Genomic DNA, 18,766 nt, shown 5'->3' on the forward strand with positions numbered 1-18,766 from the left:
GCGTGACTGCAATCGGATTTTCACTATCAGTGACTCTGCTTGTGCCCTCATTACATGATTGACCTTTGTGTTACTGCTGGACAAATACTGGATATTTAGACTCTGCTTTGGTTTTCTTTCAAGTACCTGGGAGTAGATTTACTTACAAGACATTTTATTCAACTGTCAGCACAAAACCTGAAAAGCTATAAAACAGCCTTTTTAGGCACGTTTTTCCTCCTTTGTTTGGATTTGGTCCAGCCATAATTGTTGTTTACCCAATATTTGTGTTGCATAACTGCATTGATGTCTCATTAAACACACTGTTCAGCTTCTTTGAAACATTAGAACTAATCCAGTAAACTGAATCTGTATCAGGCTGATCCACAGTTAATACTTTTTCTTAGTCCCACTGACATCAAGCTTTAGACACACGGTTCTCTGAACATGGAAACAGGTTTTTCTTGGTGTTCCTTCATTCCTCCACCTTCATACTGGCCAGTAAGTGATCTCGTCATGGTGTGTCTCCGATGGAAGACCTGGGGGACAAAATCCACAGTCCTTGTTCTGTTCAAAAAATAAATTCCAAAGTTTATCTGAAGTTAAAATGAATCCTCAGCTGACAGAGTTAGTTGAATTAAGTGGATATCTGTCAGAGTTGATTCTTTTTAGTATCTGAACTGCGACTGAGGGACAGTAAAGGGGGGATTTAGCATAAAAAAAACACTAAATTTTGAAGATATTCTCTTCATTTGAGAAGACTGCAGAAGCTTTAACTTCAGATCAACTCTGGGATATGTTTTCTATTGACCAGTATGAACAAGAGGAATGATTACAAGTGTTCAGTGTTCATATAGGCATCTGACTGTTGTCAGGCTTGAAAATCTGTGAACTCATCTTTTAATGCCATGATGACAAAATTATTAAATTCAGCAGTAATCCCCCTTCAGTTAAGTCGCTTTTTAAGTTTAAATTTCGTTCAAATAACTAAAAATGACAGGTTCAGAGGGAATGTTTTAATGGTAGATCATTTCCACATGACAATGACACAATTAAAAATGTACTCATGTCAGCCTTTTCCACAGTTTTCCCTTAAACTGGATTTAAACAGATTACTTTTTCCAGCACCCTCCTACCATTCATGTAACACTTTTCCATGTAAGAAAATACAGCATTTTAAAACATATTTGGCAATACAGAAGCAAACCCAGTAAGTTTTCCTCCACAAAGAAATTTAATAAACAGTTTATGCTGACACATGGATTCCTAGCCCTCCAACCCCTCGACTTTTTTTTTTTTTTTTTTTACTAAAATAACCCAGAATGTTAACAGTCTATACAGCTAAAGGGCATAATTAATGATGAAAAAAGAACATTACAATCATGTAGTTTAACAGAGTGTATTCTTAGCTAACAAACATCCTAGCTAGACAAAATTAAAGATGATAATTATATAGTGGAGCTCAGGAAGGGAAAAAAAGGAACGGCCGTTGATCTGACAGGGCATTTTGTCTGGCAATTTCTGAATCGATTTTTGCACTGACATTAAATATTAAATCTTTGGGAATTGCCAATTTATCAGATTACATTTTAAGGAAGGCAAGCAGAAGTGCCTGTTACAGTTACCATTCTTCGTTTTCCAAGGCTATTACTGTTGCTCGTCTTAGGCTCAAGGCCTAGTGATCAAACAGAAGGCACTTTTGTTGGCATTGGTGATGCAACTAACATGGCAGTTATACCTCTGGGCCTAAATGAATATTCATGAGAATGCAGTATCTATCATTTTGACCTGTCTGACATTAAATCATCACACGACATGGTGATCCTTTTACCAGCAAAAGATTTCAGACATTTAACATCCAAATTCCTTATCCATTTCTTTAAAGTAACTGCACACAACTAGTGTAATAGGCTTGCATATGACTGGAGCCATTAACATAATGATAGGCTACTTAAATGTACACTTGTCAGTTCTATGGTCAATACTCGAGGGACCGATAGCTGTTGCCAGAAAATCAGCAAGTAATGTCAGTTTGACTTGTCAACATAAAAAAAAAAACTTGGACGAGTGAATCCATAGGAGGCTTTCCCAGAAGAAGGACAAAAACTAGACAGAGTTATGGTGTTGGAACCTCATTCTGAGTTTAGATGAAAAAGAACCTGATAAAAGCCCGACCAGGCAATACTGTGTAAGGAAGATCTTAAAGATGATGGAAACATTTAAATCATTATATGGAGGACCATACGCTTTCTTATAGGTATGTACTGGTTTTCTTATGTTTTTGCCACTTTACTACCAATCAGGTCGACTTAGCTGGCAACCAGTTTCCAAAGCACGTCATAGTGTTTAAATTAGTTTATCTTTGAAGCAGCCACTGGTTCACATCCTTTTTTTATGGCATGAAAATCAAGTTGCAAAGATTGGAAATTTGCTTAAAGGGGAACTTCACTGATTTCACACATCAAGTCTATTTACAGGTCTTGGAGAGTACTATTGCTTATGTAAATAAAAAGGTGTATAAAGCCTTTTGTTGCTCCAGAGTGAGCTGCGCAAAATCTGAAATGTCCTCAAATGACAAAGTCAAACAATGAAAAAAATCTGGCGGTGTAGAGATAGAAATTTCAAACTATTTCATATTCATCAGACATACCACTTTTTACTCAAGTTGGGAGGATAAATGTTGACCTGACAAACATTATAAATGATCTTCACTGTGAAGGACAAAGCAATGGAAGTGTCAAGTCTCTTAATGTTTAAGTCATCCCATGGTGACATGGATGGAAACCACTGTCGGAAATGTAGGAAAAACTATTTCAAAAATATGACACTTACTTTGGAAAATAGTCATCAGTGATGTGATCCATCCAAAAGCCTGAGTCCACTGTCCCTTTATAGTAAATGAGAAAGTGGTCTCAGACTTTTGGATCCCGCTGTATATGATAAGTAGTAAATTGGCCACAACTTGTAAAAACAAATGGAACAATTTCACTTTGACAATATCCTAGAAAAAAAAAGTATCACCTCAATTTCCATTGTCATATACAACTGATGATATCATGTGTTACCACAGGAAGCACGCCACTGAAATTACTTTCCTGACTGTTGCTATCATCAGCACAACAACAACCTTCACCCTATAAAACAACTGTCTAGGAGAACTTGTATTCTATTAAAACATGAAGGGGCATGGAGACTAGCAGTGATGGAAACTATTAACAAGCTGGTTTAACACCACAGATGAATCACATTATTACAGTTATTACTACAACTGTTACAGATCTTTGACAGTGCGACAGTGTAAGATTGTCCGATGGCCAACATATACTTAAAGCCAGGAGATAGTGTACCATGCATCTGACAAGTAGGATACTTTAATCAGTGGATTCTGGATGGAAAAGAGACAATGGTCCTACCCTGTCACTGAAGTGACAATACTGTGGATTTCTAGCAAAGCCACTACAGCCTGTGCTTGCTCTCGCTCACACTGTGATCCATCTCTGTAGAAACCGTGCTATATTAGATCAGCCGCTTAAGGAAACGCTTCAGTGTGACAAAACCATCAGCAGCCTGGATGTCTTTCCTACTGGAGCAAAAATCCCACAAACTCCACATATGGCTTAACATACTGTTTAGTTTTCTTACAGAGTCTTCCACCTTGTTACACTTCTGCCGTTCATGTCAACAAAGATTTACATTTTCAAAAGTTTTGTTCACGTCCCGCAAATGAACTGTAACTCAGCTTGGCAAGATCACTGTTACCGTTCAATTGACATCAAATGTATACAGTCCCGGACGGTGAACAAAAGCCAGACGAACATTAAAGCAACCGAAACAGAAAAGATTAGAGATGCTTGTGCCACCAGGCTCCTCTACTCTTGCGCAGACAATCACAGTGTAGCAGCCTTTGCTACCTCATGAGACTCTATTAGGGAGGGAGAAACACTTCACTGGTATCTTAATTTACAAAACTGTGATCAGAAAAATAAAGCCTTGGACCTGTGACGATAAAACGAGCAAAACTGGTGTTAACATAGTACCCCCCAACCCCCCACCCAAAACTTTAAGAAAAAAAAAGGTAATTCATCTTAACACTCCTTTAGGCACATAAGTCTTTATGGATCCCACTTGTGTGGTGGTCAGGAATGCTTTTCACACAATACCAAAACCCCAAAAAAAAAGGGGTGAGGGTGCCTTTATGCAAACTTGGTGAAAAGAACCTATGGTTCTGTTTAAAACACTTGTGTCAGTGGCTTCAGATGAAACAGTAACCACTTACAACAAAGAAATCCACACGACTCTGAACTGCATGCCTGACCAGGACAACAGGACAGAAGATGTCCCAAGCACATCTTCAGACTCATCCAGCTAACTTTGACCGTCATCACTTCTTATTCCAGATTTACTGATGTTTTCTCCTGTTTTGTGGGTTGCTTTTTTTTTTCCTTAAAGGTTTGTGTCAACACTAAATCACAATCTAGCCTGGGATATTGCTCAGCAGCTATTTACAGAATTGCAAAACAATCTGACTCATCTACACACAATATCTCACATTGTCCCATATTCATTTTTAGTGGTCCTCATCAAAAAGAAATGTACTACAAAGTGTAAACATGAAAAAAAAACTATTTTGTATAAATTTGTCCCCTCACCCTGCCATAGAACCTCGTCGGCAAACCGTACGATAACCTTATTGAGTGTTTTTCTAATTTTGGTACCCATTTCTCCGCTCCAAGTTTTAGTGCAGACCTGCTGTGCAGTAATCGGACCTTTCTAACCATTTCAAGTAAACCCCTTTAATGTCCTGTTTTTTTTCTTCCATTCTGCGATCCTTTTTTGTTCAAAAGAGAGCTGTCCTCCATCGTTCTGTATTGTGGCCCTCTGCCTCTGGTTGCTCGGGTTGTTGTGTTTCCCCACACATACGTACACACGCACACCCATGCACACACACATAACCACCCCCTCCTTAAGTGAGTACAATGTTAAACAAGGTAAAAGAAATTAAAAGAAAATCATCTTCCACTTACAAATCCTTCCATGTTTGCAATCAACATTGAGATGTCAGGCCCAACATTTAAGTTAAATTTCTTCATTTTTTTTTTGAACACACAGCAGAATAAACATTGTTTGGAAGCAAGGTCTCCTGGTGGCAAGTCAAATGTTCAGAGGTCACATTTCTTTTTCTTTTTTTATGTTGTTTGTCGTATTTTTCTTGCCGTTCTCGACAGCTTAGTCCTGCTTAGCCTGCAGCTGCTGCTTCCAGGCCTCATTCAAGTAAACCAGTCGCTTGTAATTGAGAATAAAGAGAATGAAGTTCAGCGCATATGTGGTGATGCAGATGATGCAGAAGTCCTTTAGGACAAAGTAGAGGATGTAGCCCAGGTAGAGCGAACCCACCACTGACAGGATGGATGTCGTCATGAGAATAAGGGCGGCCATTGCACTGACAGTCATTCCTAGGGCAAGAAACACAAACTAAGGCTTAGGCAAGTGACTGTAAAATAAAAAAAAAAAAAAAAAAAAGACAGCCATGCAACACAGAGGCAACCTGATGAGTGAGTCTGCTCTTGTCACGAAGTTTTCAGCCTCAGTTCTCTTTTTATGTGATCAGCCTCCTCGTGATGACATTCAGCTCAAACACTGAACAGACTGATCATACTATTCTGTTGTCACATGAGGTACAGTCATAGTTCTACGGCTGAGTTTCCTCAGTGTCTGTGGTTGGGATATTTCAACAGGCTCGTAAACATCAGTGCTTAAATAACAGATGAGGATTCTCCTTCACCCTCCAAATTATTTCATCTACCTCGTCATTAGCTAGGTCCTCCCTTTCTGACTTACTCAGTATGTGTTAGGTAACATCAATTACTACCAGACATTTATAAAGTTGTGGCTGTACTTTTAGCATGGGAAATATCAGAAGCACGCTTTGACAGTATGTTCTCTTCTAGAGTTGAGTAACATGACAGGATATTCCTTAAAGCAATATAAATTTGTCCATTGTAACAGATGCTTAAGTCCTGTAACGTTTAATATTTCTGAAATAATATTTCACAATTAGGGCATTGTGGGTAATGCTGCAACTCAGTGTGCAGGACTGGTTCATGTACACTTTGTATTTTTACTTCTATGATATTTCCAGCAATGACAGGTATTTCATTTGATGGATTATTTAAAAACAAACATTATTGTCTGGTTATACCAGCAGAGAATGTCTTGAAAAAAGGCAAAACTATAGCATTAATGTTGTGTGGATGTGAAATGTGGGTCTATAGTAAAAGCCCCTTCAACCTCCAAGCTGTACAATGGCACTGATCAGGACTTAGAGCCCTGGATATGGAGATTTTAATTCATGCCTACTCACAAATATCAGATGGTCCAAAGCTGTGAGAACAATCCAAGTTGTGAAACTGAGTGGCCTTGACTTTAATATGGAAATCTTGACCCGCTGTAGCCGTTTGGCTTAACTGGGCTGCTATTGTGTTAGTCAAATGAGTGGTAACTACTGTGGCTAAAAGGACCTCTTGTTCTGTGCCAGCGCCAGGTGGCCAGGCAAGCCTACAGACCACTCAGCAGGCAAACATGTCAAACCAGCACGACTGAGTCAGCAACGCCATCACAGCAGTGAGGGGAGGTGTGGCCATGAACGTGACCAAGGGGGGGAAGAGCCTTCAACTTACAGCACATCACACATAAGCAGAAATGTTTATCATGACTTAACCCTCAGTGCCAAAATTCGACTGAGAGAAAACGCAGGATTACTAGACGTCAAACTTAAAACAGTGAAGCCACTAAACCTGGAGCTGCAATGGTTAAAGCCTTTTGATAACCTGAGAATTAAGACCAAAAACACAAAATATTGTTTGCAGTTCACTGGGGTGAGTTTAAAAAAATATCAGCCTAAACTATATGATTGTATTTATACATGGTCACTTAATATGACGTCAGTGTCATGTGAATCAGGTTTAGTTAAATAAAGCCATGGCAGTGGAAGGAAAAGTATTGAGTCAGCACAAGAGGCTAGTGCAATAACTCAGGAGATTTGTCGCCTGACTTTGCTGAAACAATAGATTACTCAGAATAAAATGACATCTTACCCAGTAGGAGCTGAAAGGCATAAAAGACAATCCCATAGACACTGTTGGGTTGGTTCAGTGCACTGTCATTTCCAAAAATTGAGCCCAAGAGTCCAAATCCTCGACCCCACCTGAACGACAAAAAAAAAATAAAAATAAAACACCAAAAAAAAACCCACATTATTTCAGGAATGGCAGCAAAATAAAGCAACTGGATCACTAAGTCAGACTAAGAGTTAGAAGATTTTAAAAAAAAAAAAAAAAAATCACTATGGAAATCAGATACAGGCCGAGTGATAAAATACTTCCCTAACACACTTCACAATTTTTCTTTTTCAGGAACCTGAAATACCAGCTTAGTGAGGTTTGCTTTTTAGCCAAACTGTGTTTTAAGACAGCCAAATTGTTACTGACAAACAAGCATTTTTGTTTTCAGTGAACTAGATTATTATTTTTTATTTCCAATTTATCTGAAGATTAAATAATTATTTTCTCAATTAATTGTTTTGTCTAAAACTGTCACAAAACACTTCAAATGTGTCCCTCACAGTCCTGACTGATATCTTCATATGTATGTGTTTATGTCCGACCAGCAGCCTCAAACCCAAAGATATGGAGTTTACAATGATATAAACCAAAGAAAAGCAGCAAATGGTCACATTGGAGAACACACAACAAGAGAATATTTGGCTATTTTGTTTGAAAAATGACTGGAACAATTAGTGAAATAGTTGATGATTAATTTTCTGTTGATCAATTGACAAATTGATTAATTGACTAATAGCTGCAGCTCTACATTAAAGCATTCTGATGGATGGATTATATGTGCCAAACTAAACTTATCTGGACTTCCTGCAGAGCAGAAAACAAAGGCTACAAAATAAATAGCATTTCTTTATTATTACCATCTACTTACCATTGTTGTGACTGCAGAGGACAATCACACTGAAATCACACTAAAATCATAACCCCTTGACTCTCTTGTTTAAGAACTTGTTAAATACAGTCTCAAGAGGGTGACAATTCATTTGTCTGTGTCTAAGCAGCACAACCAATGGTTAACACCTGGTTAAATATTCTCTCGTCTCCACCGGTTAATACCAATCCCCTGTTCACCAATAGCTTTGAAGTTGAGTGTCACATGCAGTCTCATATTGCTGTTTGTGCCCCTGGTAAAACTGAAGCTGTGAAGCTGTTTGTCTTGAGTTTGATTCTATTTATGGACATTTCTTTCATAGGAAACCACAACAGCCAGCGCACTACACGATAAGACAGATGTACGTTTATTTCACTTAATCAAAAAAATACTTAGTTTCAGAATGTTAACATATTCAGCACATTCAGTAAACATATCACTCTTTAATTTCAAATTCAAAAATTTGAATGTTCACAGAGTCTGAGACTCAGTCTTTCTGCTCCATAGTGCTTCAAAAATTTAGAGTCAGTCTTTAATTTTCTGCATGAGATTACAAGTGACAACATGTTTAAAACTATGAATGTGATTCTATTTACTTGGGTAATCCTGCCATATGACTTAAAAAAAAGAGGACATCCAATTAATCAATGAGCATGTTCCAGGGTTCCAGCATAGAAGACTATTAGACAAATTGAAAGTAACTGTATATATACTGATCGACTGACATACTTGTTTACGTGCAACTATAAAGGTGTATCTCTATTTCTATACTAATTATTTCTCATGATATTTTTATTCTTATTATAAGAGCCCCGGAATTAATTCAGTATGAATGTTTAAAGTCTTTCATATTAGATTTGAAGTTATACAGCGGGAGCCTGGAGACAAGGTTGGTTCAATAACTCAAACCTTTGTTTTATTTCTTCTCGTTTACCACAATAACATGCCCATTTCTGCCTCAGAATGACTGTCTTAAGAACTGAGGAGGGCCACAATCAACTTCTATATGGTATTCTATAAAATATTTGAGAACAAAGTTAGTACGAGTTAGGCATGATACAAGTTTAAAGCCTCCATGCAAGTATGTTAGCATCTTAAAATGATTTTTAAAAAGCACGTGACAATATCTCTTAGTGTGCATGATATGTTTAGCGATTTCATTTCATTTACCACTTTCTGGGCGCTTATTCTCACTGTGTATGATAAATTATGAGTTCAAGCCTCCCATTCATTTCATGACAGCAGACATTGTGGTTAGAGTCTCAAGGCTTTATCTTCAACCGATAAGCACTTGAGGAGACATGCACAAAACAGGTAATCAAATATACAGAACAAATACAATAAGCTGCATTACCCAACATAGGGTTTTCACGTTATCTACAGCCCTTGATGGTAATAGAGATTAGACTGATGGAAACCAAGACTGTTTAGACTAAACTCTTTATTTTGAGGAAGCAAACTATGACATTCAGTCCCTGAGGTACAAAAATACTCACAACTTATGGTTTACAGCTTATTTTAGGCGATAATGGCAAGACTGTCCCACTCTGAAAGACACTCAGATAATTCACTCCAGTTGTTCCAGTTGTGCTGTCAGTGTGGTCAAGGCCTGAAAAGACTCGTTCAGTGAGATTAAAGAGATTCATTATGCCCACGGTACAGCTGGTATGTCAGCTAACTGTGATCTTATGAATGTAAAAGTCTGTTATTCTAAATTTCATTTTGCCTGCAAACTCATATTTTATAGTAAATCAACTCCAGCTATTCGCCAATCAGAACAAAGTCTAAGTGATACTCTAGCAGCAGCTTTACCTGTGGAACTGAGACTACTTATCTGACTGGTGACAATGCGTGGCACACTGAAACTTTGAGGTAGCCAACAATGTTAGAGTTCCCTTCACTGACCTCCGGAGCAGCTACAGTATGAGCACTGTCCCTGGTCAGGGTGTAGGGTTTAACCCCTTGGACTGACTGAGAGCTGCCTGGTGACATTAGCACGACAGCTAATGACAGCAGCATGACAGCTACTGTGAGCGCTAGCTAGCAGTGTCAAAAAAGTTACCTTACCCAAAACTACCAACATTAAGCTAATCTCCAGAAATCCTAGTTTTGCGGCGGAATGAATGGCTTCATCAGCAGCAACACAAACACACAACAATCACGTTAGTCTGAGCAAGCTATCGTCAACTTTTGTGCTTGCGTTTGTGTTACAGATGTGTTATCCTTGCGCACACAAAAAGCAGCCATACGGCAAATTAACATTAACAACCAGCAACTCATCACTTTATAATTTAACAATGCTGACGGCTCTCTGCTCATAGCAAACCTGCTGAGAAGTATAAAATGGGATTCGTTAGCTAACGGTTAGCAAAGTTAGCTTCGCCGAGCTAACTATATAGCATACGATATGCCTATTAAATGATAAGCCCACAGTTAACTTATCTCACGTAGATTATTAAACTAACACAGAGCTCGCAGCATGCCAGCAGTTATGGTTTGCAGTTGGCTTTGCCGGTAACAGGCAGCGGGCAGATGTTAGCTCAGTGCATTTGACAGTTTAAACCGCGCAGCCCTTCCCAGATTGCCACAATAGCAGCCAGCTTCATTGAGCGCCACTGTAGGCGCTCTTTGCTGAATTCAAATTACCTTGAGCTGAACACTTTTGAACAGCTGATGGAGCTGCTGACGTCGCACATCGCCGTATAACTCGGATCCCGAGCCTTTTCCCTCTCGACGTGAAAAGCATATAGAGACAACAGTATGCCTAACAGGCAAACGAGAAGCCTGGCTATTCTTTCCCACCGAGGGGTGGACACTCTCAGGACGGGCGCCGCCATCACTCTCTGGCCTAGCTGGAGACACGCATACACACGCAGCGAGCTCGCCTGTGAGACAGAGCAGCGACGTGGAAAAGCGTCAGAACGTGCAACACCGTCAGGGGCGGGCCCCCGAGCTCTGGAGCAGCACAGTACATCAACACTGAGCAGGGCTGTTTATGCGGAAACGCTGTCCTCATCTAATGTGCAAGCAAATGCACGGTTTTCACACAGGTTTCGAACAACGTACTGTTATAATATTCTGTTATAAATTGAGTATATGCAAACATGCCAATAAGCGTAGCCTCAGAATGTGCAAAGTAAACCATTACCGTTACTTCCTTCGATATTTCCCCTAATTCATTTCAGTCGCTAAATGTCCTTAATCTTACTTCAGTTACAAAATAATATAACACATTTAATTTCAATCTTTGGTTCGATGTAAATGTTTAATTTCTCATGAACTGCATGCACTAGTCCAAATATTAACAAAGCAAAATAAACAGAAAAGCATGGGATGGCAGAAATAAGTAAAAAGATAAATGACATGGAACAAACGAATGGCTGTATTTCTTGAAAACAAACAGAATATATTTATTAAAACATAAAGTCCATATTTCCCATTTCCTTGGTCTGAGCTGCCGAGTGGAACAGCCATGGTCATGTGACCACGTGTATATAAACACGGGGTGACATCATCTGTTTACTGTGTCCGAGACTCGTCTTGTGAAAACAGCTAGACCTCGTTTCCAAATGGCGACAGACATGGAAAGATTCGTCTCTTTCGAGGAGGCATATTACGATCAATATGACTATTATAATCTGCATGAATACTCGTGCCATGCTGGCGGCAAAGGGAGATCCAAGAGAGAGATGGAGCTGAACACAAACCGCCATTGCCCCGCCGGACATGAGAGGAAGATAGCAGAGAAATATCACAACAGCCAGATGAAACGCAGGAGAACCAAGAGCTCGTCGTCTTGATGGCTTTCCTCGATGTTTACAGGTAATAGTGTCGGTTTGTAGTCTGACAGTAGTGTTTATTCGTTGTTGAAAAGCTTTTATTTATTCAACCAAAGGCTCTTGTGATAGAAAACAAAACTGCCTGCTTCGTGCTGCTTCGATATTTGCATAAACGAGATCCTGCAGACTAGTCAAGCAGTTAACTCCCATAAATGTGAGGTGAACAACGCCTGCTTTTGTGAGAACCACTGTAAACTGTTTTATGTTTGCTTTGCTCTGTCAGCTTGTTCACTCTGATATGTGAAGCCATATGGGTCAAGCATTTCCCTCTTTGACATGTTTGTATTCCACCTATTGTTTGTATCATAATAAAATGAGACCATGTGCCATTTTTTGCACAGCCTTTATTGATATTTTTGATGTTTACATCATAACTTGCTTGTCATCATAACTCATGCCAGCATAGCATCTTCAAAGAAAACTGAAAATGATTAGTCAACTTATAGGCAACAACAAATCAACAGTATAGATACACTATTTATTGTTTAAGTCATCCACCAGTCTCAGCTTCTCAAAAGTGAGCATTTCCTGTTTTCCTTTGTTGTGTATTATAAATTGAATATATCAACATGGGCTCTGGAAAATAATAATGAACATATTTCATTATTTTCTAAAATTTTATTGACCAAATGATTCATTTAGAAAATAAGCTGCAGATGAATTGAAATTGAATAAAAATAACCTTTAGCTGCAGAATGTGCTTTGTGAATGACCATTTAACTGATTTCCACACAGATTTGGACAAAAGTTGGATTTCTGATGTTGACCATGACCAGGTGTCTCTGCCTTTCCTGTCCCGGTGAATGGAGCGCTGTGACAACAGGAACATGCCCAGAAAGCAGTCACGAGACAGCTCTCCATTCCATACTCGACCCTGTAACAAGACCTGCTTCTCTCAAGTTACAGCTGTGCAAGAATAGTTTGTGTTGAACTATATAGGTCAGTGGTGTGTGCTTGGTTAATATATATATGGTTAGATATAGTCATTTCTGTTGGTGAAAATATTAGAGAAAATATTATATTGGATATTAATTCAATAAAAGTGGTGTTAACTAAACCTTCGTCTTATTTTCTGTTGCTCTTAGTTGAATTAAAACAATTTCTAGCTGATTTAGTACAGATGGTTTAGTTAAGTACATTAATTCTAGTTTTGTCACTGTTTTGTACTTCTACACTCTATTAAAGCAGAATCTATCCCTCCATTATCTTTATTTTGCTTTATTTGATCAACAGAGCCATTTTTCCTCCTCCTCCTCTCTATTTTCTGTTTTTAATTCCTGTCAGATCTTTCTCTAGGGGAAAGAGGGGGGTTTACTTGTTATATCTCAGCAGAGTGGCATGAAGGCCCAGACACACCATGCAAGGGAATATTTCTTTCAAAAATGCTCCACGATATGGCCTGTAGCTGAGATTATTTGTGCATTGTGGAGGAGCAGGACACTGCATATAAGGGCCAGGACACTACCTACAACACTGAAGACCCCAGGATCATCTGGACCAAAGAGGACCAGGTGTTGTAGGCGGTGTCCTGCTGCTTGCTGGTCCTGGGGTCTTCTGTGATGTAGGTAGTAGTGTGTCCAGCTGCTCGCTGACCCCAGCTGCTCACTGACCCAGGATCATATGGGGACTTTGGTAGGCTGGACCAAAGAGGATTGGCAGGAGGACCAGGACACCGCATATAAGGGCCAGGACACTGCAGCCAACACTGAAGTGCATCTGGGGTGAGGGAGCAGCAGGACACAAGCCCCCTGGGGTCTTCGGTGTTGTAAAAGGTGTCCTGATCCTGGGGTCTTCCGTGTTGTGGGCGGTGTCCTGCTGCTCCTCTTTGGTCGTGTAGTGGGCAGTGTCCTGCTGGCAATGTCCTGCTCCTCCACCTTGGTCTTTGGTGGGTCTTCGGTTTTGTAGGCAGTATCCTGCTGCTCACTCACCCCACATCCTCGCTGGCCCCAGGATCATCTGGGGTCTTTGGTAGGCTGGACCAAAGAGGACTGGCAGGAGGACCAGGACACCACATTTAAGGGCCAGGACACTGCCTACAACACTGAAGACCGCAGGATCATCTGGACCAAAGAGGACCAGGTGTTGTAGACATGTCCTGCTGCTCGCTCACCCCAGATGCTTGCTGGCCCCAGGATCATCTGGTTGTCTTTGGTAGACTGGACCAAAGAGGACCGGCAGGAGGAGCAGGACACCACAAATAAAGACCAGGACACTGCCTACAACACTGAAGACCCCAGGATCATCTGGACCAAAGAGGACCAGGTGTTGTAGACGTGTCCTGCTGCTCGCTCACCCCAGATGCTAACTGGCCCCAGGATCATATGGGGACTTTGGTAGGCTGGACCAAAGAGGATTGGCAGGAGGAGCAGGACACCGCATATAAGGACCAGGACACTGCAGCCAACACTGAAGTGCATCTGGGGTGAGCGAGCAGCAGGACACCGCCTAGTGAAGGTGGTCCCCTGGTCCCCTGGGGGTCTTTGGTGTTGTAGGCGTTGAAGACCTCGAAGACCCCTGGGGTCTTCGGTGTTATAGAAGGTGTCCTGATCATGGGGTCTTCGGTGTTGTAGGCAGTGTCCTGGTGCTCTTTGGTCCTGGGGTCTTCGGTGTTGTAGGCAGTGTCCTGGTGGTCTTTGGTGTTGTAGGCGGTGTCCTATTTGCCATGAGCCTTTTCTCTGGAAAAAATAGTCACAAAAACATAAATGTCAGATATGTCAAAAATAAAATACAAATACTTATTTTACTGTGCCTGCTGCTCCTCTTTGGTCCTGGGTTCTGCTGTGTTCTGCTGGCAGTGTCCTGCTGCTCCTCTTTGGTCTTCGGTGTTGTAGGTGTTGAAGACCCCTGGGATCTTCGGTGTTATAAAAGGTGTCCTGATCCTGGGGTCTTCCGTGTTATGGCTGGTGTCCTGCTGCTCCTCTTTGGTCGTGTTGTGGGCAGGGTCCTGCTGGCAATGTCCTGCTCCTCCTTGGTCTTCGGTGGGTCTTCGGTTTTGTAGGCGGTGTCCTGCTGCTCGCTCACCCCAGATGCTTGCTGGCCCCAGGATCATCTGGGGTCTTTGGTAAGCTGGACCAAAGAGGACCAGCAGGAGGAGCAGGACACCGCATATAAGGGCCAGGACACTGCAGCCAACACTGAAGACGCCAGGATCATCTGGACCAAAGAGGACCAGGTGTTGTAGGCGGTGTCCTGCTGCTTGCTCACCCCAGATGGTGTCCTGATCCTGAGATCTTCTGTGTTTTAGGCAGTGTCCTTTTGCTCTTTGGTCCTGGGGTCTTTGGTGTTGTAGGTGATGTCCTGCTGCTCGCTGGTCCTGTGGTCTTTGGTGGCGGTGCCCTATTTCTCATGAGCCTTTTGTCTGGAAAAAATAGTCACAAAAACATAAATGTCAGATATGTCATAAATAAAATACAAATACTTATTTTATTGCACCTGCTGCTCCTCTTTGGTCCTGGGTTCTGCTGTGTTCTGCTGGCAGTGTCCTGCTGCTCCTCTTTGGTCTTCGGTGTTGTAGGCGGTGTTGTAAAAGGTGTCCTGATCCTGGGGTCTTCCGTGTTGTGGGTGGTGTCCTGCTGGCAATGTCCTGCTCCTCCTTGGTCTTCTGTGGGTCTTTGGTTTTGTAGGCGGTGTCCTGCTGCTCGCTCACCCCAGATGGCCCCAGGATCATCTGGGGTCTTTGGTAGGCTGGACCAAAGAGGACTGGCAGGAGGACCAGGACACCACAGACACTGCCTACAACACTGAAGACCCCAGGATCATCTGGACCAAAGAGGACCAGGTGTTCTAGGCAGTGTCCTGCTGCTCTCTGGTCCTGGGGTCTTCTGTGTTCTAGGCAGTGTGTCCAGCTGCTCTCTGACCCCAGCTGCTCACTGAACCCAGGATCATCTGGACCAGGACACCACCTACAAGCCGGTGAAGGTGGTGTTCTGGTTCCCTGGGGGTCTTTGGTGTTGTAGGCATTGTAGAGGGTTTCCTGATCCTGTGGTCTTCAGTGTTGTAGGCAGTGTCCTGGTGCTCTTTGGTCCTGGGGCCTGAACCTTTTCTCTGAAAAAAATAGTCACACAAACATAAATGTCAGATATGTCATAAATAAAATACAAATACAAATACTTATTTTATTTTTATTTTATTTTATTTTATTTTATTTTATTTTATTTTATTGCGCCTTCTGCTCCTCTTTGGTCGTCGGTGGCTCTGCGGTGTCCTGCTGGCGGTATCCTTCTGCTCCTGTTTGCTCTTCGATGGGTCTTCAGTGTTGTAGGCGGTGTACTTCTGGCGGTGTCCAGACTGCAGTGCTGAATTTAAAAGGTACTGTACAACGTCATTGTGATCATGACGTCATCGAATTATCAAAGCCGTGCTTTTTTTCATCAGCGCCTTTGATCTTTAGAAGATCAAAGGATCAAAAGAGATTTTCGGGGTCCTTGGCCTGAAAAACGTTGGAGACCCCTGCCCTAGGTGAATTTTCCAGCTTTTATTTTGAAGGAGAGACTACCCAACCGGAATGAATGTCACTCATTTCCTGATCTTCACACATCGGCCATCGGCTAGCCGTATCCACTTGATAAAATTGTTCGTCGTTTTTTCTACCCGCCAGGATGCAGATATGCAATGTGTGCAGTGAACAGACACCGAAATACAGATGTCCAGTTTGCAAAATAAGATAGTAAGTAACTTCAGCTCTCTGTCTGGAAGCTAGCTAGCTAAGCTTTGGTTAGCTTCCGATTTGTTTGGCTAGTTTTCTACGGTGCTAGTAACAGGTTGAAAACAGTCAAAGGAGACCACAAGCCGATTTTGTGGAAGACAGTTTTCTGTTATTGTGGTTAACTAAATGGGCACGTTTGTTGGATTTAAAAGAATAACAAATATAGCTGCTTTATCTACCACGAGTTAAAGCTAATTTATGAGTATGCTACTGTGCACTACTGCACATTTGTTTAACACGGCACTGGTTCTCACAGGGTGAAAACATAGGAACGTCTGTAACAAAATTTTAAGATAAATAAATAAAGCATGTTTAGAGACCATGCCAAAGTCTGAAAGTAATCTCCTCAAAGTTACACATGAAAACAATTTTGAACATCACCACCACATGGGACGGCAACCCATGCGGGTCAAAGCGTTTTACTATTTGGTTTGGAAGTATACGAAGCAGAAATCATACAGTTAAACGACATCGCCTCGAGTTTGATTTATTATGTAGTTAATTCATTATGACTATTAATTTGGGTTACATGTTTATTACAGATGAAACCCCCTATTTTAAATATCTAAGCGAGTGAACATATATACATATCTCGGACGTCAGTGTTTGTTACTTTTATTCAGTATTACACGCGTCATTATTTAAACAAAAACTAAATCAAGGTGTTTTTCTTCCTGCAGCTGTTCACTTGGCTGTTACAAGCGGCATAAAGGTAACTTGGCTTGGTCTCAGTCTCTTATTGTGGTGATGTTTAGCTGTGACATACTCAAAGGAAATATTAGACTGCTCATCGTTAATCTGTTTTCTTCTCTACATAGACACCTGCCTCCCTGTTGAACAGCCCACACCCACTGTACCAGAAGAAAAGAACACCTACAGCACTGGTATGGGGCTATTATCTATTTTTTAAATGTCCTCATAATAGATGAAATCACAGCAAACAGGTTGTGAGATTAACTGATTAATTTACCAATAGAGGTCATCCTTCTGTGTGAAAAGCACCTTTTGCTATACTGTCTTTGCAGAGCCTTGGACTGTTGAGGATCTTCTGCATGAAGATAACATCATTGACAAAGTGCCTCTGCAGAGGCTCCAACTGTTAGGTATTAATCTTAAACATTACCTTTCTTCTTAACCCTAACCCTTTTGGCAGCAGCTTCACATGTCAAATCGTCCTTCAGCTAACGCTTATGACCACATTAGAGCAAATGTCATAAGTGGCTAGTTCATGTTTTCTTATTTCCTCTACAGGTCAGTCAAAAGAGTTAAGAGATCTTCTCTGCAACCCCCACCTGAGACAGGTATTGCACTCAATTGACAGTGAAGACAGCAAAGACGACGCCATGAGGGCTGCGATGCAGGAGCCTCTGTTTGTTGAGTTTTCAGATCAGTGTTTGAAAATTGTAGAAAATGAAGAAAAATCATTAGCATCTAATGAAGATGATGATTTGTAAACCTGTCTGGATTACTTTGTTTATCAGATCACTTTTTGATGATATTTTTTCAGGGGGAAAGTTTTTTGATATAAATAGTCCGCACTGTACCATGTATGTTGTATAGCTGATTTAATTTCTGTTGTGCCTTGTCATGTTATAGAATGTACAGTGTATAGTGTTTAAATAAATGTTTACACTTTTACAAACATCACTTCCTGAGTCAACACTAAAGGATTTATAGTAAAAGAGCGGATCACAGGAGTAGTAAGGAAAACTTGTACATTAAAGATTTTATTTAAGCAAAACAGTCATTTAAATATTAACAAAATTCAAGTTCTTGTGCATGGATTCCTTGGTACGTCTGACAAAAAGAGATGAAACAAAACATACTGACCCTGACACATATTTATGCGAATCTACAGCTGAATACAGTTAAAAAAAAAAGAGGAAATTATTCAGTGAGCTGATGAAGACATGTCAGGACTCAAAAGAGCTGAACCTGTGCGTGTTGGATCAAAAACTAGGAGGATAAACATTAGTGTTAAGTTACATACATCATGTTTAATAACAGCTTTGATGGTAAAAAGAAAAATGTTAAAACTGTCATAAAGCTTAACTGCAATAATATATTTGTTAAAGTTTGTTCTCCTACACAAAATACTGTAGTGTACAAAGACTTTGGTATGTTATACAGTAGTGGCAATGCTTTGGACTGCAGCTGATGAAAATCAACACATAAAGTTGCTCAGTCAAACATTTGGCTGATGTGCATATTATAAAGATCATCTATCAAACGAAGCAGCAATATGAATAATCCT

General features: G+C 40.7%; 2 protein-coding genes across 2 annotated transcripts; one reads left to right on the forward strand and one right to left on the reverse strand.

Moving 5' to 3' along the window:
• Positions 1-1,242: 1,242 nt before the first annotated feature.
• Positions 1,243-10,860, reverse strand: vkorc1l1 (vitamin K epoxide reductase complex, subunit 1-like 1). The gene is made up of 3 exons (XM_041050913.1): positions 10,615-10,860; positions 7,074-7,183; positions 1,243-5,432 (listed from the first exon to the last, which is right to left on the reverse strand). Exons 1-3 carry the CDS (start codon positions 10,803-10,805, stop codon positions 5,206-5,208), a joined length of 528 nt encoding a protein of 175 aa, XP_040906847.1. The 5' UTR covers positions 10,806-10,860; the 3' UTR covers positions 1,243-5,205.
• A 5,474-nt stretch (positions 10,861-16,334) lies between these two features.
• Positions 16,335-18,683, forward strand: znhit3 (zinc finger, HIT-type containing 3). The gene is made up of 5 exons (XM_041051885.1): positions 16,335-16,473; positions 17,193-17,224; positions 17,331-17,396; positions 17,538-17,615; positions 17,764-18,683. The coding sequence occupies exons 1-5, from the start codon at positions 16,406-16,408 to the stop codon at positions 17,964-17,966; spliced, it is 447 nt and encodes a 148-aa protein (XP_040907819.1). The 5' UTR covers positions 16,335-16,405; the 3' UTR covers positions 17,967-18,683.
• The last annotated feature ends 83 nt before the right edge of the window (positions 18,684-18,766 follow it).

The sequence above is a fragment of the Toxotes jaculatrix genome, chromosome 12, assembly GCF_017976425.1.
Source record: "Toxotes jaculatrix isolate fToxJac2 chromosome 12, fToxJac2.pri, whole genome shotgun sequence".
Lineage (NCBI taxonomy): Eukaryota > Metazoa > Chordata > Actinopteri > Toxotidae > Toxotes > Toxotes jaculatrix.

What these genes read in the sequence shown, in the direction of transcription:
- znhit3 (XM_041051885.1), top strand. Translation starts at nt 16,406, where the DNA reads ATGCAGATATGCAATGTGTGCAGTGAACAGACACCGAAATACAGATGT. An exon ending in CCAGTTTGCAAAATAAGATA is followed by an intron (nt 16,474 to 17,192) that starts GTAAGTAACTTC and finishes TTCTTCCTGCAG; the next exon opens with CTGTTCACTTGGCTGTTACA. An exon ending in AAAGAACACCTACAGCACTG is followed by an intron (nt 17,397 to 17,537) that starts GTATGGGGCTAT and finishes CTGTCTTTGCAG; the next exon opens with AGCCTTGGACTGTTGAGGAT.
- vkorc1l1 (XM_041050913.1), bottom strand. Translation starts at nt 10,805, where the DNA reads ATGGCGGCGCCCGTCCTGAGAGTGTCCACCCCTCGGTGGGAAAGAATA. An exon ending in TCAAAAGTGTTCAGCTCAAG is followed by an intron (nt 7,184 to 10,614) that starts GTAATTTGAATT and finishes TTTGTCGTTCAG; the next exon opens with GTGGGGTCGAGGATTTGGAC. An exon ending in TGCCTTTCAGCTCCTACTGG is followed by an intron (nt 5,433 to 7,073) that starts GTAAGATGTCAT and finishes TTCTTGCCCTAG; the next exon opens with GAATGACTGTCAGTGCAATG.